Here is a 15,327-nt window from a genome sequence, read left to right on the forward strand (position 1 = left end):
AATGGGGCGGAGGGGAGACAAAAAACCAGAACAGTATGGGATAACAGATCAATTTTCCACATAATACAGACCATCCAGTCTCCCATACTACCTAACACTTTTGCATTTATATTACACCAGAAACTATAGATAAACAAGAAATTGGCAACAATTCAGAATATTATTTTAGTTAAGGGTAAAGTAGTTGAAGGACTTGAAAATGACTTAGTAATACAGACGGAAAATTTGATGATAGGTTAAAATGTTGCAATACAGTGCATAAGGAAGTAATAATGTGAACTCTTAAGGAGTAAGATCTAAATGAAATGCAACTTCTGAAGAAAAAAAAAACAAAACAAAGGTGTCTTTAAGGTTGATTAAATGAAAACTGGTTTACTCTCTACTCTTAGTGATTTGCTAAATGCATACACAATAGAAGATACAAAATTACACACTGCTGTATTTGACAAAGAAGTTTAACCAGTAATTTCAGAAGTTAGGCAGGCTTTACAAAGCACTTCAACCCATTTCATAGGCTTTTGTTTGCACTAATAAAATACTTGATTGCTTTCCAGATCACTCAGCAGAGATCAAGCCACCATCCAAATGCTATGTACAAACACACTGAAAAAGGAAGTTCCTGTCTTAGGGCTTTTTTTAGAATCACATTTTACTACTTAACCAAAGCAAAAACAAACAAAAGGAGGGCTCAAAGCTGCTTCTGTCCTTCCAGGATGCTAAAAAGAAATCTGAAAAACTGTAACACATCACCCCAACTTTCCTTTCCTTGTACTGTCCACTCTAATTCTCACAGCAATGAACTTCTGCAACTCTCTTAATTTTGCTTTTTGAGAGGGTTATATGCATAGCTTGTGGTCCACCTGGACAATTAATGTGGTTCACACCCAACACACCTTTGTCAACTGCTGTGCTTCCCATGGGACTCTTGAGGGTGGCCTAATGAGTTGTGCTGGTGACAGTGGACTGTTCCTCATGTAAAGCCCAACACCCAGGCACATACATGGAGAGGGAAGAAAGTAACTGGGAGAATTTGGGAGGGAACTGGGTGGGCTCCCCTCACCTTAAGGAACACGGAGCAGCTAAAATCCTTTCAGCTCGGCTTGGTATTGTATTGAGAATGTACATTTCTCCCTGGTTCCAGTTGCTTCCATGAGCACTTCTACACTTGCTTGGTTCCTATTGAGACTAGAGCTATCAGACACTTAACCAAAAAACAGACACTATTTTTCTTGGGTGTTAGAGTAGATTTTTGGTTTTCCAAATCTGTGGTTTTTAATCCCATAAACTGCTTTGAGTAAGGGAGAGAACAGGTAACAAAGAGAACTTAAGTTCAGTCATTTTTTTCCTGATGCCTGGCTTTTCCTTTGGTGCTAATACCATTGTTCTGAGATAAAAACAGCACCATTATCCAACTGAAAAATCAGCAGACACCCCTGTTCCTTGTAGGGTGATATACTGCAATCATCTTTGCGTTGTCAGACAGCCTGCTGCTCCTGGAAGTTATTAATCTGAACTAACATGTGCAAGGAGGGAGATGCTAATGCCACTGTGCACACTGGTGATGCTTGTCTTCTAACAAGTGATGTAATTCACTGCATTTCTTGTATTTCTTCTCTTCCCGTATGCCAGCCACCAGCCTGCCTTATGCTAATTATAGCAATGTATGCAGCTAGATGTTCTTTTCTTGCTCATTTTATACTTGGAGCTTTGCATGCCTTTCTGCCCCAAATCTCCCTTCTTGTGGCATTTATTCTCTATTACATCCACATGTTGGACACTGTTAGCTGACTAAAAACTGTAGCAACTATAGGGTGACCCAGGAAACAAAACCCAACTAGAATTTGTCAAGCAGTGGTATTCACCTGGTTTATGGTCAAGTTTTACAGAAGGTGAACATCAATTCAGTCCTTTAGTCCTTTCTAAAATTGCAAGAAAACTCTCTAGCCTTGTGTGACCGACAGATTAGATTCCCTTTACAGTTTCACTTCTTGTGTACTCTATTAGATAGAACTTCTCTGGATATTATGTGTACTATGCCTAAAACATTTGCAATAAAATGCCAAAGCTATTTTTTTATTCAATTTCGATGAAGGAAGCTTTCAAAAACTTTAAAGGTGTCAGAACCTATTGTTAGACATGAGGCCACTTCTTGTCTTGCCTAGTTTTGAGTAATATGCATTGCTTGTAGGGACTTAACATCTTTTCCACAACATTTCAGTTATTTGGTGGTATTTCTCTGTTTCATTCATCCATTTCAGGATTGCTTCTATTAACTTTTAGTAACAGCTGATGATCACCACATATTTCAAAAAAACAGAACCACAGCAACGTTCATTCAGTGACCCATTCCCACTTCTTCCATATATCATCCTTCTTAGACTTGTATGTAGTATATTACTCCATCGACTCTGTTTTCAAGGCCAAGACTTTAAAATATGAACATTCAATAAAATGGTTTTCTATATTAAAAAATATACTTTGGATAGCAGCTAGATTTTAGTATGCTGAAACCACCAAATCCCAAAGCAAACATTACTGTTATTTTATACCCCTGGTACCCCTGCATATTTGTATAAATATTTGCTGGTTGCCTTTTCTGAGACTGTAGGAACTCTGGAACAAGAACTGCATCACGGCAGTTTGTCTCATCAAAAGCAGGACTAGGTGCTACAATAATACTAATATTTCCTAGTAATTGCAATCATGGGATTTTCCTATGCATACAAGTTCTTTTTTTCCTGGCATGTACTTTTATTATAAATGAAATTTAAAAAAAAAATATAAAGGCTAGGGAAAACAAACAAAGAACAGAGTAAATGCTGAAGAGTTTCACCATCCTGAACTAGGACTAAAAACCAACACAGGTCACACAATTCAAAAGCAGTCATAGCAATAATCTCAAAATAAGGAACTCTGTTTTCATATTAAAATTTTAAATTAAATATTACTTAAAAAATCAAAATCAGCTTTTATTAAAAAAGTTGTCTAAAATTTTTTTAAGTGTAATATGTATTTTTCTAGAATCTTTCAAAATTATGCTTTCCAATTAGTGATTTCTGTTTTGACTAACTGGGTTTTCCAACAAAAATGTTTTGATTAAAAAATCCTAAACCAGCTTAAGTAAAAAGTTATTTTTCAAAACATGCTTTTGTCTTCCTGACAGCACCCTCCATGTGGAAATAGGAACTCTTAAAATTAACAGAAGGTGTATGTGGAGGAGGTGGGAAGTTTGGAAAGAGTGCTCCAAATGCCAGATCTATCATTTGTATTATTAATATGTCAGATCTGGTGCATATGAAGATGAGGTTACGAATCTGATGGCGTTTCTGTGCAATGAATACCTCTCATGATGTACGATTCCCAAGGTGGTGTTGAAAATGTGATGAGGTGTCCATTTAAGACAGAAGGAATGTCCTGATTAAGGAGTGAAACGGGATCCTGAACCACAACAGCCCCATGCAGGGGAGGGAGAGAAGCATTGATTCACCACATTTTTAAAGAATAGCACTGTGAAGTTAAAAATAAAAAACAGCAAGGAGAAGAGCGCAGCTTTAATGAAGAGACAGAGTATGTGTCAGCTCAGGAATCTCGAAGGCCAGGCTAGCTGAAGGAAACAGGGCTGCCTCTCTTGGCTTCTCTCTAAATAAAGGTCCACTCTGGGCATGCAGAATGGCTGAGTTGGAGCCTGGGCTTCTGTGAGAAAGATATCTGTCCAAGAAATCCTAAAAAGCTAGGAAAAGAGACTGATGTCAGATATAAATGCAAAGTATTTTTCTTTTGCAACTTTGTTTCCATGTTTTATAATGAGACAATTACTGCATGATTGGGATGTTACCCCCAAAAGTGTTGCAGATGAGCATAACTGCCTGCAAAACAATAATAAATTTGGATATTTGGCATGCATCTCCCAGCAGACTGCACAGCTCAGCTTGAGGATTGGCAGCGGTTTATCAGGACAGAGAGGGAAATCCTCAGTTAACGTACGTGTACTAATATCCCTCCAGTAGCAGACAGAAGGTGGAAACATACTGTGTATTTTTGGGCAACCACCTATTGTAACTATCTCCTTGCCTCTCCTTTTTTTGATCTACACCTTAAGATCTCATGAAAACATAAGCGTGAGAAAAATCTCGTATTGCCATCATCCCTAGGGTCAGTTGATAGCTTTCAGCGTTAGTTGCCCAGACAAATGCCTAAGAAGAGCTGAAGGAGGTGGTGGCAGCTGAGGAAATTGTAACACCTCAGTGAAACAGATAAATGCACCTCAGCTAACGCTTTATGTGTCACTACCATTCCTGCGCAGGTCTTTCTACTTCCACTCGACGCCCTGTAACTAGGCCCTTGCTGTACCACTAATACCAGAGTGAAATGTTGGTGGGAATGATTTAATCATTTGTGGTTACTGATAGATCCAAGAAGGTCCTTTGTGTCCAAGTTTTTTTTCTGAATGCCATGAGGCAAAAAAACATGACGTTGAAGGCAGCACTTATCAATCACTTCACTAGGAACAACACCATACTCCAAAACACATATTAATTATCACAAAACCATCACACGCGCAAACACACTCCTCTACCTCACGTACTCAGAAAACTCACATACTGGCATCTCTTGCATTTTCCCCTCCAGCTTTGTTTACATCCTCTGAGATTTACATTCCTTCTTTAGCCCATGCAAAGGAAGAGATATTCCTGGCATCTGTGTGTGCATTACCATGGTTACCTAGTTCATCTGCAGCAAAATGGGTTGGTCCATGACCTGACACCACAGCTCCAGGAGCATCCTCCTCCCTTGTCCACTGCTTTTCAACCTCTCCCACTGCAGCTGTTTTTTCAGAAAATCTGAATGCAAGCAACAGTGGGGCACGCAACGCAAACTCTCCCAAAGTCTTCCAACACATTTTTTTGCCTCTATAGTTTGTCTCTAAGTGTGTTTTTTGGCAGGTCCAATCCTTGGTTTTCAAGCAATTTTTCCAGCAAGCCATCATCAATAGCATACCTGCAGATTTTACCCACTGCATTTTATTTGAGGATGCAGCATTACACTTGAAAATTTAGCCTCAAAGGCATGCTTCTGAGAACACCTGTGCCTACACAACAGCCTGGGTCTGTCAGGGAGGAACAAAGGTTTGGGGCACAAGAACGAGGACCAGGAAGTCTTAAACAAGGGTCTCAGCTGGGTGGGGGGAACAAACAGCTTCCTCCCACAAAAGCAGTTTGGGTTTCTGGGGTATCACAAATTTTACAGTACAAGTTGAATAAACTGTCATCTACTGAGATGTTAGCAAGCCAGGCATCAAACCTAAATAAGCTCCCAATATCAAATGAGGTATAAACAACAAAATATTGATAAAATATAATGAAGACAGAATTCAATCCAGGCAGAAGGCATATGTATCTCCACAACTGGCTCAAATTTTCACTGAAACAAAACTTCTCAACTTTGTTTTTTTTAAGCAATGTCATTCTCACAGGTTTTTTTTCCAGGCAATATTTATAACAAAATAGATACGTAAACTGTTATGAAGAATCCCAGCTCACATCATTCATCTATTCCCATAATTTATGTTTCTAATATTCATACCAAATTTGACCTATTTAAATAAACTTAAAGCAATGATGTAATCTCTGGAAATGGTACACTGAATATGTGTACCACACAATGTCAAGGCAAACACAGATGTATCTTATGGTGATTCTGAAAACACAAATACCAATGAATCGCTGCGAGGAAAGCAAAAGCTGGCAAAATTCGAAATGGCTTTGTAGTCATACAGTTATGTAAAATAAAGTTGTGAAGTTCTCCAGACTTGATTTAACATGGCTGAAACAGAGTGGATAGCTTGTTTGCATCTGAACGGTAAAAAAGATCAGTCAAATGAAAAATCTACACAAAAAATGACCGACTCGTACACATACCTTTTCCATTTATTGTTAATGCTGATGCAATTGTGGCTGTTACTGGCACTGGCAATTGTGGCACTAATGGATGTATCCTTGGTCGGCTCCCCATCCTAGCACGCTCTGCACCAGGTCCTAATAAAGCTCCCACTGGTTTTTCTGCTGCTACTTCTGGTGCTACAGAGTCTTCTTGATCCTGCTCTATATGGTCCATTTTATCCGGGCTTTCATTCTGGAAGCCATCAACTGTTGTCCGGCTCTTAATTGGGCTTTTGGGCACTAGGATTTTAATACCTGATTTTGCAAGGTCCATATTTTTCCTTCCAGAAAGGGATGGTGAATTGTTTTTCCGGAATTTCTGGGTGGCAGAAAAGAGTTGATTATTTTTTGACTCATGGTCTTTACCCATAACTAAAGATTTAGTAGATGTCTTTGAAAAAGAACTATTGGTAGATCTAGAAATTTGTTTTCTGGCGTTATTTGGAGAGGTCCTGTTTGTCCTGGTTAATGTGCTTTCTTTCTGCTTTTCATTGTGGCGTCTGTTAAATTCATGTATATATTCCTCACAATTAACAAGGTGCTGTTCTGGCTCCCAAGTATCATCTTCACTGTCGTATCCTTTCCATCGCACCAAATACTCTGTTTTTCCCTTCTTGTTTTTCCTCTTGTCAACAATTCTCTCTACCTGTTAAAAAGGAAAATTAAACATTAGACATGGGCAGATATATAACTCATGCGAGCAACTTGCATGCAAAAAATTTGTTAAGTGTAGATAGATTTAAAAATACTCTTGTAGATGTATAATTCTGTATTGTAGCTCTTTAGCTTACAGTCTTTCACTGCTGACTGGAAATTCTTCTTTTTTAACTTCAGATTGTTACTTCCATCTCATAAAAGATGTTCTAAAATACCCAAACTGTTCTTCAGTAAGCATTTTGCATGCACAAGAACCTGAATATGACACATTACAGTTGACAATCAACACTGGCCCCAGCAAAGTTTTGACACCAACTTCAACGTGGATAGGATTTCCCTCTTTGAATATAGAGATCATGTTTAAATATGCTGTATAAACACAGTGTGTTTACCTTACAAAACTTATCAGTTTGATATTGTTTGACTAATTTGCTTGCTTAGCATAAGGCATATGAAAGAATCTCTTACTTACAGTGAGCTATCCTTTAGCTACCAGGGACAATATCGTACAGCTCAGAAATTGGGGCAAATACAGAAGATTTTTTTTTTAGAGGCTGTTGTTCTTGTGAAAACAGAGAACTTGTTTTGGCCAGTCTTTGATACACATACTTTAACAAATTACCATGCCTCGCTTATCTGCAAATAGAGAAGATATTTATGTCACAAGTATTAAGCATGCATATGCTACAACTGCACGTAGAACCCACAGGCTAGAGGAATTCAGGCACTGGGGTAAAGCAGACAGGGCAGACAGCAGCAGCTGCAGGGACAGAGGCTCATGCCTCGTACCAAAACTCATGCCAGTCATGCTAGTCCTGCAGAAAGGGAAATCTTTTACAGAAAAAGAAGAAATGTTTGTGCAAGGCTAGTCTTAGGATTTCCCCTTTTTATTTCATTTTTCCTACCCAGGCTGATCCTTCTGGTAAATCCTCCAGCCCACTTCATGTCAGTTATGAGACCAATACAGCTTTCTTCCCCATTTCTATCTTCCTTTTGGTTATTAAAAAAAAAAAAAAAAATGCAGGGGTGGGGAATGGGACTATCACTTATTAATTTAACTCCTAGCCCCTCATGAACAAAGACCACGCATGTAAGCTGAGATCGCACGCACCTAGGAGAACCTCTGAAGACCAGTAACATTTACTGGAGTAGCATTAACCAAATGGAACACCTACAGAACAGTTTGGAAGAATGGAAGGAAAATAGAGGTATGGATGGTATACATATATGGTATATGATTCATTACTGAATCATATGACTGTTGACAACCGATTCTCTTAAGAGTGCAACTCAGTTTTATATGTGGCATGTTATCATAATGTACTGCCTGGTTTTCAACAGTGAGGTTAAATGATTACTATATTATAATTATCTCAGCAGCAATGTAACTACAAATCCTACAACTTCATGTGACACCCTGCAGGTGTTGTACTATGCTGTCCTGTCTCTAGGAAGATGCACAGCTGTGTTTGCATAGGTCTTAAAAAAAACCCTATCAAAACAACAACACACAAATAAAAACCAAACACAAACTAGCTCCACCTTTACTTTGTTACTCAGTTGTACCATTCAATACAGTTTCTAGAGAGTAATGCGGTATAAATTATCCAAATATTATTTAAAATATTAAAATACATTAAAACTATTTTTATTCTAGTTATTTCACTTTTTAGTAAAGTTACTGGACTTAAAAAACCATGCAGCTAGAAAAATGAAACTACTGTTTTTCCATGAAACTGTATTTAGGAACATCTTAACAAAAATGCTACCCCAAATAAGAAAGTCATTATAGAGAAATATGCCTTCATATTTTTTTTAGTAGACTAGTAAAAAGACTGTCAAGTATTAAGCCAGAAATGTTAAATTAAAAAATAAAAACAAACTCATGAGTCAAACTTGATATATTGTCAAAAAAGCAGTTACGGCTATAGTCTTGCTTATCCTCTCTCCCTCTCTTGACCTTCTAAAATAGATTTTAAAACCACGATTCTTAGAGAAAGATCTCTACTACTAGCAAGGTATTTTTATTTTCTAGCAGGAAATCTTTGTAACAAACATCATCGATTACTGGGCACAAAGTTCTACTAATGTCTTTCAATACTGAAAGGCCACCCATTAAGCACATGCCCTTTTCAAGTAGGAAGCCATCCCTCTCATCCAAAAAAACAGACACCTTGCAGAGATAACAGATGAACTCTAGAACAGGAGACACAAAAATCCATTCCCAACCCGATGATTTATAGAGCAAACAGAAATGCATAAAGAAAACCGTTATATTTAGCTGTATTGTCCAAGTCTGCAACAAAGCTTACTTCGACATAGCTCTTTTTGATTAAAAGGAGCCTTTTTTCCTAACCCTTTAATTCTTCTTGAAGACATCTTATTTCTATTTTATTTACAACACAAAAATTATAGCAATTAACCTGTGATACACAATTTATCATGTGGCTTCAGAGCTTTAGTGAGGGACTTTTTGGATTGCCTCAGCTTGATTAGTCTAACTCCCCTAGGACCACTTGAAAAACTGCTCAGGAATATTCTGCTTCAATACTTTTGCTGGTGATAACAGCTACATATGTGTTTCTCATCCAGATTTGGGAAGAGGAAACTGGAATGCTTCCACAATGTACAGAAGGCTTGTGTATAGAACAGGAATATTCATCTTGAAGTAGTGGCACATTTAAACTCAATTTCATGGCAAAACCAGAGACCACAAACTTGAACTTCTCTTTTCCTACTGAAGAAGAAAGCTTGCCCAAGTCATCCATTTCTACTTTGATGTACAGTGGTGACATGACACGAAATATAATGCAAGATATCTTCTTATGTTAGAAGATACTAATGACTTACATCCAAATATTAAAATGCAAAAAGAACAGAACTGGGTGGGGAAAAAAGTCTATGTTCCTACTTCCTGACACATCAGTTACGGTGCGGTTTGATGATACATTTAACCTGTTGGAACAGCTAGGTAACATCCACACGGGCAGTATTGCTTCTCCCCCCACTATTGTTACCTTAGAGCTAAGCTGGTGCTTTTCTGATCTTATGCTGAGTTAGTTCAGAGAGTGCCCTTAAGCACCAGGGTAAGAGCTAGACCACATCTTTAGCCATGATCACACCAGAAATGCTGGCGACAACTAGTTCACGCCAACTACCATTTCTACAGTGTCCAACGCCTTCTCCCACAGGGTAGTATTTATTTTTAGTAAGTAAAAGGTTCTGTACTGCCAGGATTTGCTGCTAATGGTTAGTTTTCGGGTGTTGTGGAAGAATCAAAACAAAAAGGAAAATTATAAAAAAAGGGAAGATAAAACAAGTGTGAGGGAAAGTTATCAGGCAAACTATCTGGGTGGCAAAAGATAACATCTCCCAGTTTATTTTAGCATGCTAAGTTATCACTTTCCCCACATGGGGTACTGATCAATGACACTCAAAAACTCAGCCTGCAGAAAAACTGACATAAAACCAACACACTGCTCAGAGGTATAATCCAACGGTGGAGTGCCCAAATTACAACCCCACACACCATAATTGTATCTGAGATTTCTCATCTGTAAAATGGTAAATTTCCCTTCTTTCCGTGAATTCGCTGAGAATCAGTTCATGTTTGCTTCCTCTCCCTGAAGAAGCAGATACTTTGATTGTAATTGCTTTTATTAACAAAATATACCACACTTATACTTTTTCAAAAAACAGACAAGAACAAGGTAAGGTTACAGGCCAAAGTGCTGTTTGGCTACAGCTGCGCCAGGTAAAAACAGTAATACTGCAACTGCCCCTCCCCATCCTGTGCTCAGAGACAACAGCTCCTCCCCATCTGTCAGCACAAGTTCTTGTGTAATTATTCCCTAATGCAATTCTGTCAAAGTGACCTGGTTTAGATATTAAGAATACCTGAGCTAATGTAGGCATCCCTGAAATAACTGGTTTGGAGAGCAGCCACATATATGCGGTATTTCCTGACATACCTAAGATGACTGCAACTTCCAGCAGAGGACAACAAACACCTATGGGCAGGACAGGTACCGTAACCTCTTTGTTCTGCTACGGTCAGAAAAAGGACACGCAGTCTTAATCCATGATGAAAGATCTTTAGTTCAGGTCAATCAAAGTAAGGATGAAATTCAAGAGGATGTTCTCAGTCTAAAGCATTGTAATTCGGGCACATCTGTAAACTCTATATAAGGCATACTCTGTGTAGATCTATATATATGTTTATATCATACACATATATATATATTTTATATATATAAAAAGACCACACTTTAATTTAACAGAAGATTTGAAGAGATTAAACTAAAGCTACAGCTGTTGGGGGCGGGGGGGTGGGACGACAGAAAACAGAACGAGCAAAATAAACATATAAGTAGGCATGTAAATATTCAGTGAGTACTGCCTTGTTTATCATAAATCCATTTTCCATTCCCATGATGTTCCTCTCTGTCCTCACATTCATGTCAGGCTAAATTAATTTAAAGTTAACAGAATAGAATCTACTTGACTTCATACTCTATCTGTTGTCCGTAAAATATAGGAGGCGGCCTTGTTCTGTTAGCTGAAGGCTATGTTTACATTAGTGTTTTGGTTCAAGAGCAATAGTGCAATTTAGAAGCAAATCCTTCTCCCCTCCACACTATTCCCGCTTACTGCCCAATGGTTTTGTTCACAGACCAGTTTTTGAATATGTGATGTGGATTCTTTATGGAGAAATATAAACTGGAAATGGTGTTACCAATGCAATGGTGTTATCTGTCATGCTTCAACCCCTAAGGGGGCACACAGGTCCAAGCAAATAACAGCTCTGAACAGTTTAAACACACATTGTGGCATGGATATTTGATCCTGAGAGGCTCCACTAAATCTAGTCCAAAATAAAAGTGCTGCACAGCAGAATATGTAGAGGTGGGGGTCACAGCACCAACTGCTTCACTCTACTGATTTTCTCTGATTGAGCCAAATTACTACTGTAGACATTCACCAATTCAGAGACTGAAGCTAGAATAAATGCAAGTCTTGCACACACATATGTGCTACATGTGAACAGTCACCCTTGCTTAAATTGGAAACTGTCCCATGTACAATTGGGACTTGATTATCCAAAATGATTATCCATAAGCAATCAGCAATGTTTATGAATGACTATATCCTCTATTTATTAAAATCTTGCAGAAGTCAATGATAAGCAGTATTCAAATACTTCTTATTGTAAATAAAATAAATGCATTCAACATTAAAAAATGCAATATATAGCAGCATACAACACATGAAAACAGTTAAAGTGCTGAGTTTTGCTTAAAGTAAAAGGAGAAAATAGTTTTGGGAAGACAGTTATTCAAAAACAAATTTGATGAGGATGCCAAAATAAACCTGAAGGTCTGCAAAATGTGCACTAAAATCTTCAGTGTACACATTTTACCAGAAAATACATCATTTCCAATAGTATGACTTAATGCCAGTTCAGAGCATTACTCACTGCAGTTAGCACCAGCAGGTAAATTTTAAGAACAGCTTAACACACATACATTCAGAATACCAAAACCATAGTATTGTATGGTTTAAGTCCAAATAACATCCTTAAAAAATTACACTAGGATACCGTCTAAATCCCAGAGTTCATCCTCACTGCAGCTCCATGTTGCTCTCTTCACGTTAGCCTGGGAGCGAACGTAACCCTGCCGCCACATGCTCCTGGAGCTGACTGATATGATTAGCAGGACAGAGTGATTGGATTAACAGTCGATGAGCTGTTGTAAACTGAGCCGCTACATCCTTATGGCATGACTGGACAGAGTGTCTATATGGCACAGGACTCTCTGGCTATGGTGATGACTGTATTGTACATATATTGTTCTGAAAGCCAGAGCTGTACAAAATAAACACAGATCAGATGTGGGCAGGTTATTGCCTTTTGGTCAAATTAGCTACAGCAGATACAGCTTTTGTGTTACTTTTGTGACAGCTCTGGGATGAGGGATGATACCTGATCTGCCCCAAGGCCTGCCAATACAGAGTTCACCCACTCGACTGTCTTCTGGCAGTCAGAACCAGCAGGATGAGTTCATACAGGATCATCGCTTTACAACCTGCAGCCACTCCCAGCCTCCTTTTGAGGAAGCAGTGTGTGCAGTGAAGTTGGAACACATTTATGTGTATGAACAGGAGTCACGTAAAGGGCTAATATGCTTCCAGTGGTCCTTCGTGCTAGCAGTGCAATAAAGGGAACTTTATATCTCAACCCTCCTTCCAAAAATTAAATAACCGTGCTAAAACAAATATCAAGATTTCTCTTCTTCCCAAGCTTTATTTCAGTCAAAGACTGTCCATTCTTTTAGGATTCCTGGGCACAAGTCATGCAAGAGCTAACTTTGTGGCTATCCGCAACATGCAATTAATATACTGGCCTGCAGGTCATAATTAAAGTTTTAATTCACCCTCTGTATAAATTTCTAATCAAGTTGCCTATAAAAATACAATTGTCTCAGTCAAGCTCATAATTCATCATCAACCTTATGACTTATATCCTTCCATAGTCTTAACAAAGACAATAGACAAAATAATTTAATTACCGCATTCTCATCAACACCAGTGGTTCCAGGGAATCACAGCTGTGGCGTGTGCCATGCCTGGCTGCACAGCCACCTCCTGGAAAGGTGCTTTAGGAAGTTTTATGCATCGTACTTACATTCAACAAACTGAGTATCACTGTACCTGCAACTTCTTTATGATCTATTGAAAAATACAAGTCGCAATCAGAAAAAAGATCTTAGTAAGACGCCTTTTCCATAGAGGACACCAGGGAAATGGGTGAGGAGGGAGGGCCTGTGACACAGTCACTTTGCTTTAGAGAATTAACTCACTGGAGAAACAGTTTGCCTGAGATTTACTTCCTCACAAGTCACCACTGATGATTCATGCTAAAATGTCAGCATCACAGATCTTCCCAGGTACAATCTACATAGAAATAATCACAGCAAGTTGTGGTACAAGCTACAGCCTACTGCAGAATTTATCAACTGCTTTACCCTAATTATAGTTATCTAGCTATTGCAAAAATGGTTAGAAAATCTTACTCTTATCAACTCACTGTTCATAACAGTTCTAACCTTTTATTTACAAACAGATAAGACAGACTTACACATTTTCTATTTTGCACAAAAGCAGAATGAAAATACCTGAAAAGCTGTTAATATCTGTACAAATACTGAACATAAACAAACACCTGCAACAATGTATTCTTACCAAACGTGCTGTTTTCCTCCCTTTGAAATAAGAATAAATAGCATCAAATAGGCTTATCTTCTTAAATGGAAACGGCCCTAATCAGAAGAAACTATTAAAAACTACTAGCATTTGATTTAAGACACACATTTTGGACAAAGCTATTACGTAAGTATTACTGTGTTATTAAGTTACTGAAAATTTTCCTCATCACTAGTTACTAGATCTCAGTACCACCCACGCACAGAATTACAAAGGAAATTCTTCCCATCCTCAATTAATTTCTAAAAGCTATATCCCAGGAAGCAAATCCTGGATCTTTTTTTTCTCCCAGAGGTAAATATTCCATCTGCACTTGTCAAATTCTGTTGCTGGTATCTCTCCACTGCAGTCATGAAAAGTGCAGGTCCCAAACTTGGCCCAAGCAACACTATCCCAAATTAAAAATATAGAAAAATGAGTTGTACATTTATTATTGGCAACTCTGGCAACATGAAAGACAAAACTCTCACCCAAAGATGATCATGTTTTGGGATGTGATCATTTGGGAAAATGTAGTAATAAAGTAAAGCTACCTCACAGTAAGAGCTTCAACAGCTTCACTACTATTTACTTAAAGGATTACACTAATAGAAATATTGTCACTTTATCCTTCAGCTAGAATAATACAGAGTAGCAGATGAAGAATTTGTCAACATTAAGCATCAAAACTACAGACTTTTGCTTTCAAAGCAGGAGAAACTGAGTCTTCATTAGTGCTCCATTACAAAGACTTTATAAAGACAAGTGACTGATAAAGATTAAAAATATTTTGTCTAAAAAGAGTGATTTAAGGACAGAGTAGGTCACAGCAAAACTGCACTCCAGATACGTTAGAGAACACTTTGTCATGGCTAAGCAAACTTCCGAAACAGGAACTGCAACAAGAACAAGGAGCAATAAAAAGAAAATCACAGGGCAGTTGAAGAGTGAACTTGGTATGCTGTACTTAATTTATCAAATTCCACTTAATTCTACAATAACACTTTTATCTACCAACACCAAACAAGGCTTTTCAGCAGCCTACTGCTTGCAGAAGGGACAGTGACATGAGTCTGCTACTGTAGATCACTTGACCAAACCTCAGTAAGAAGGGACACAGACCTTATAAGCTCTTAGCTTACTCAGTAGCACGCCAATCAGAAATAAAAATAGCCTACATTGTGTCACTGTTTTTAACATACATATACCTCCTGCTGGCATAATTTGTATGAAAACGTATTTCAAATAATTATGATTTTCCTGGAATGTGTCTAATACTTTACGCATGATACGTACTTTTTACATCAAATCACTAGTCATTCAACCTAACACATTACATTGATATTACAAGTCCTGAATCAAAGGGACTGATAGCTGTAAGATTTTCTTCTATTGTCTTTTGAAAATATGCACTGCCTTAAGCTCCATTATATACTGGTCCTAGCCACCATCAGTTCATACATGCACACTAAAAGTAACAGACACTAGA

General features: G+C 38.1%; 1 protein-coding gene across 2 annotated transcripts in view; it reads right to left on the reverse strand.

Moving 5' to 3' along the window:
• CDYL (chromodomain Y like) overlaps positions 1-15,327 on the reverse strand; it is a 106,648-nt gene that overhangs the window by 52,152 nt on the left and 39,169 nt on the right. For both annotated transcript variants that reach the window (XM_052779858.1, XM_052779849.1), the window contains exon 2: positions 5,919-6,585. In XM_052779858.1, coding sequence (XP_052635818.1) covers positions 5,919-6,585 — 667 coding nt within the window. The remainder of the gene's footprint in view (positions 1-5,918; positions 6,586-15,327) is intronic.

Source organism: Harpia harpyja, chromosome 1 (assembly GCF_026419915.1).
Source record: "Harpia harpyja isolate bHarHar1 chromosome 1, bHarHar1 primary haplotype, whole genome shotgun sequence".
Lineage (NCBI taxonomy): Eukaryota > Metazoa > Chordata > Aves > Accipitriformes > Accipitridae > Harpia > Harpia harpyja.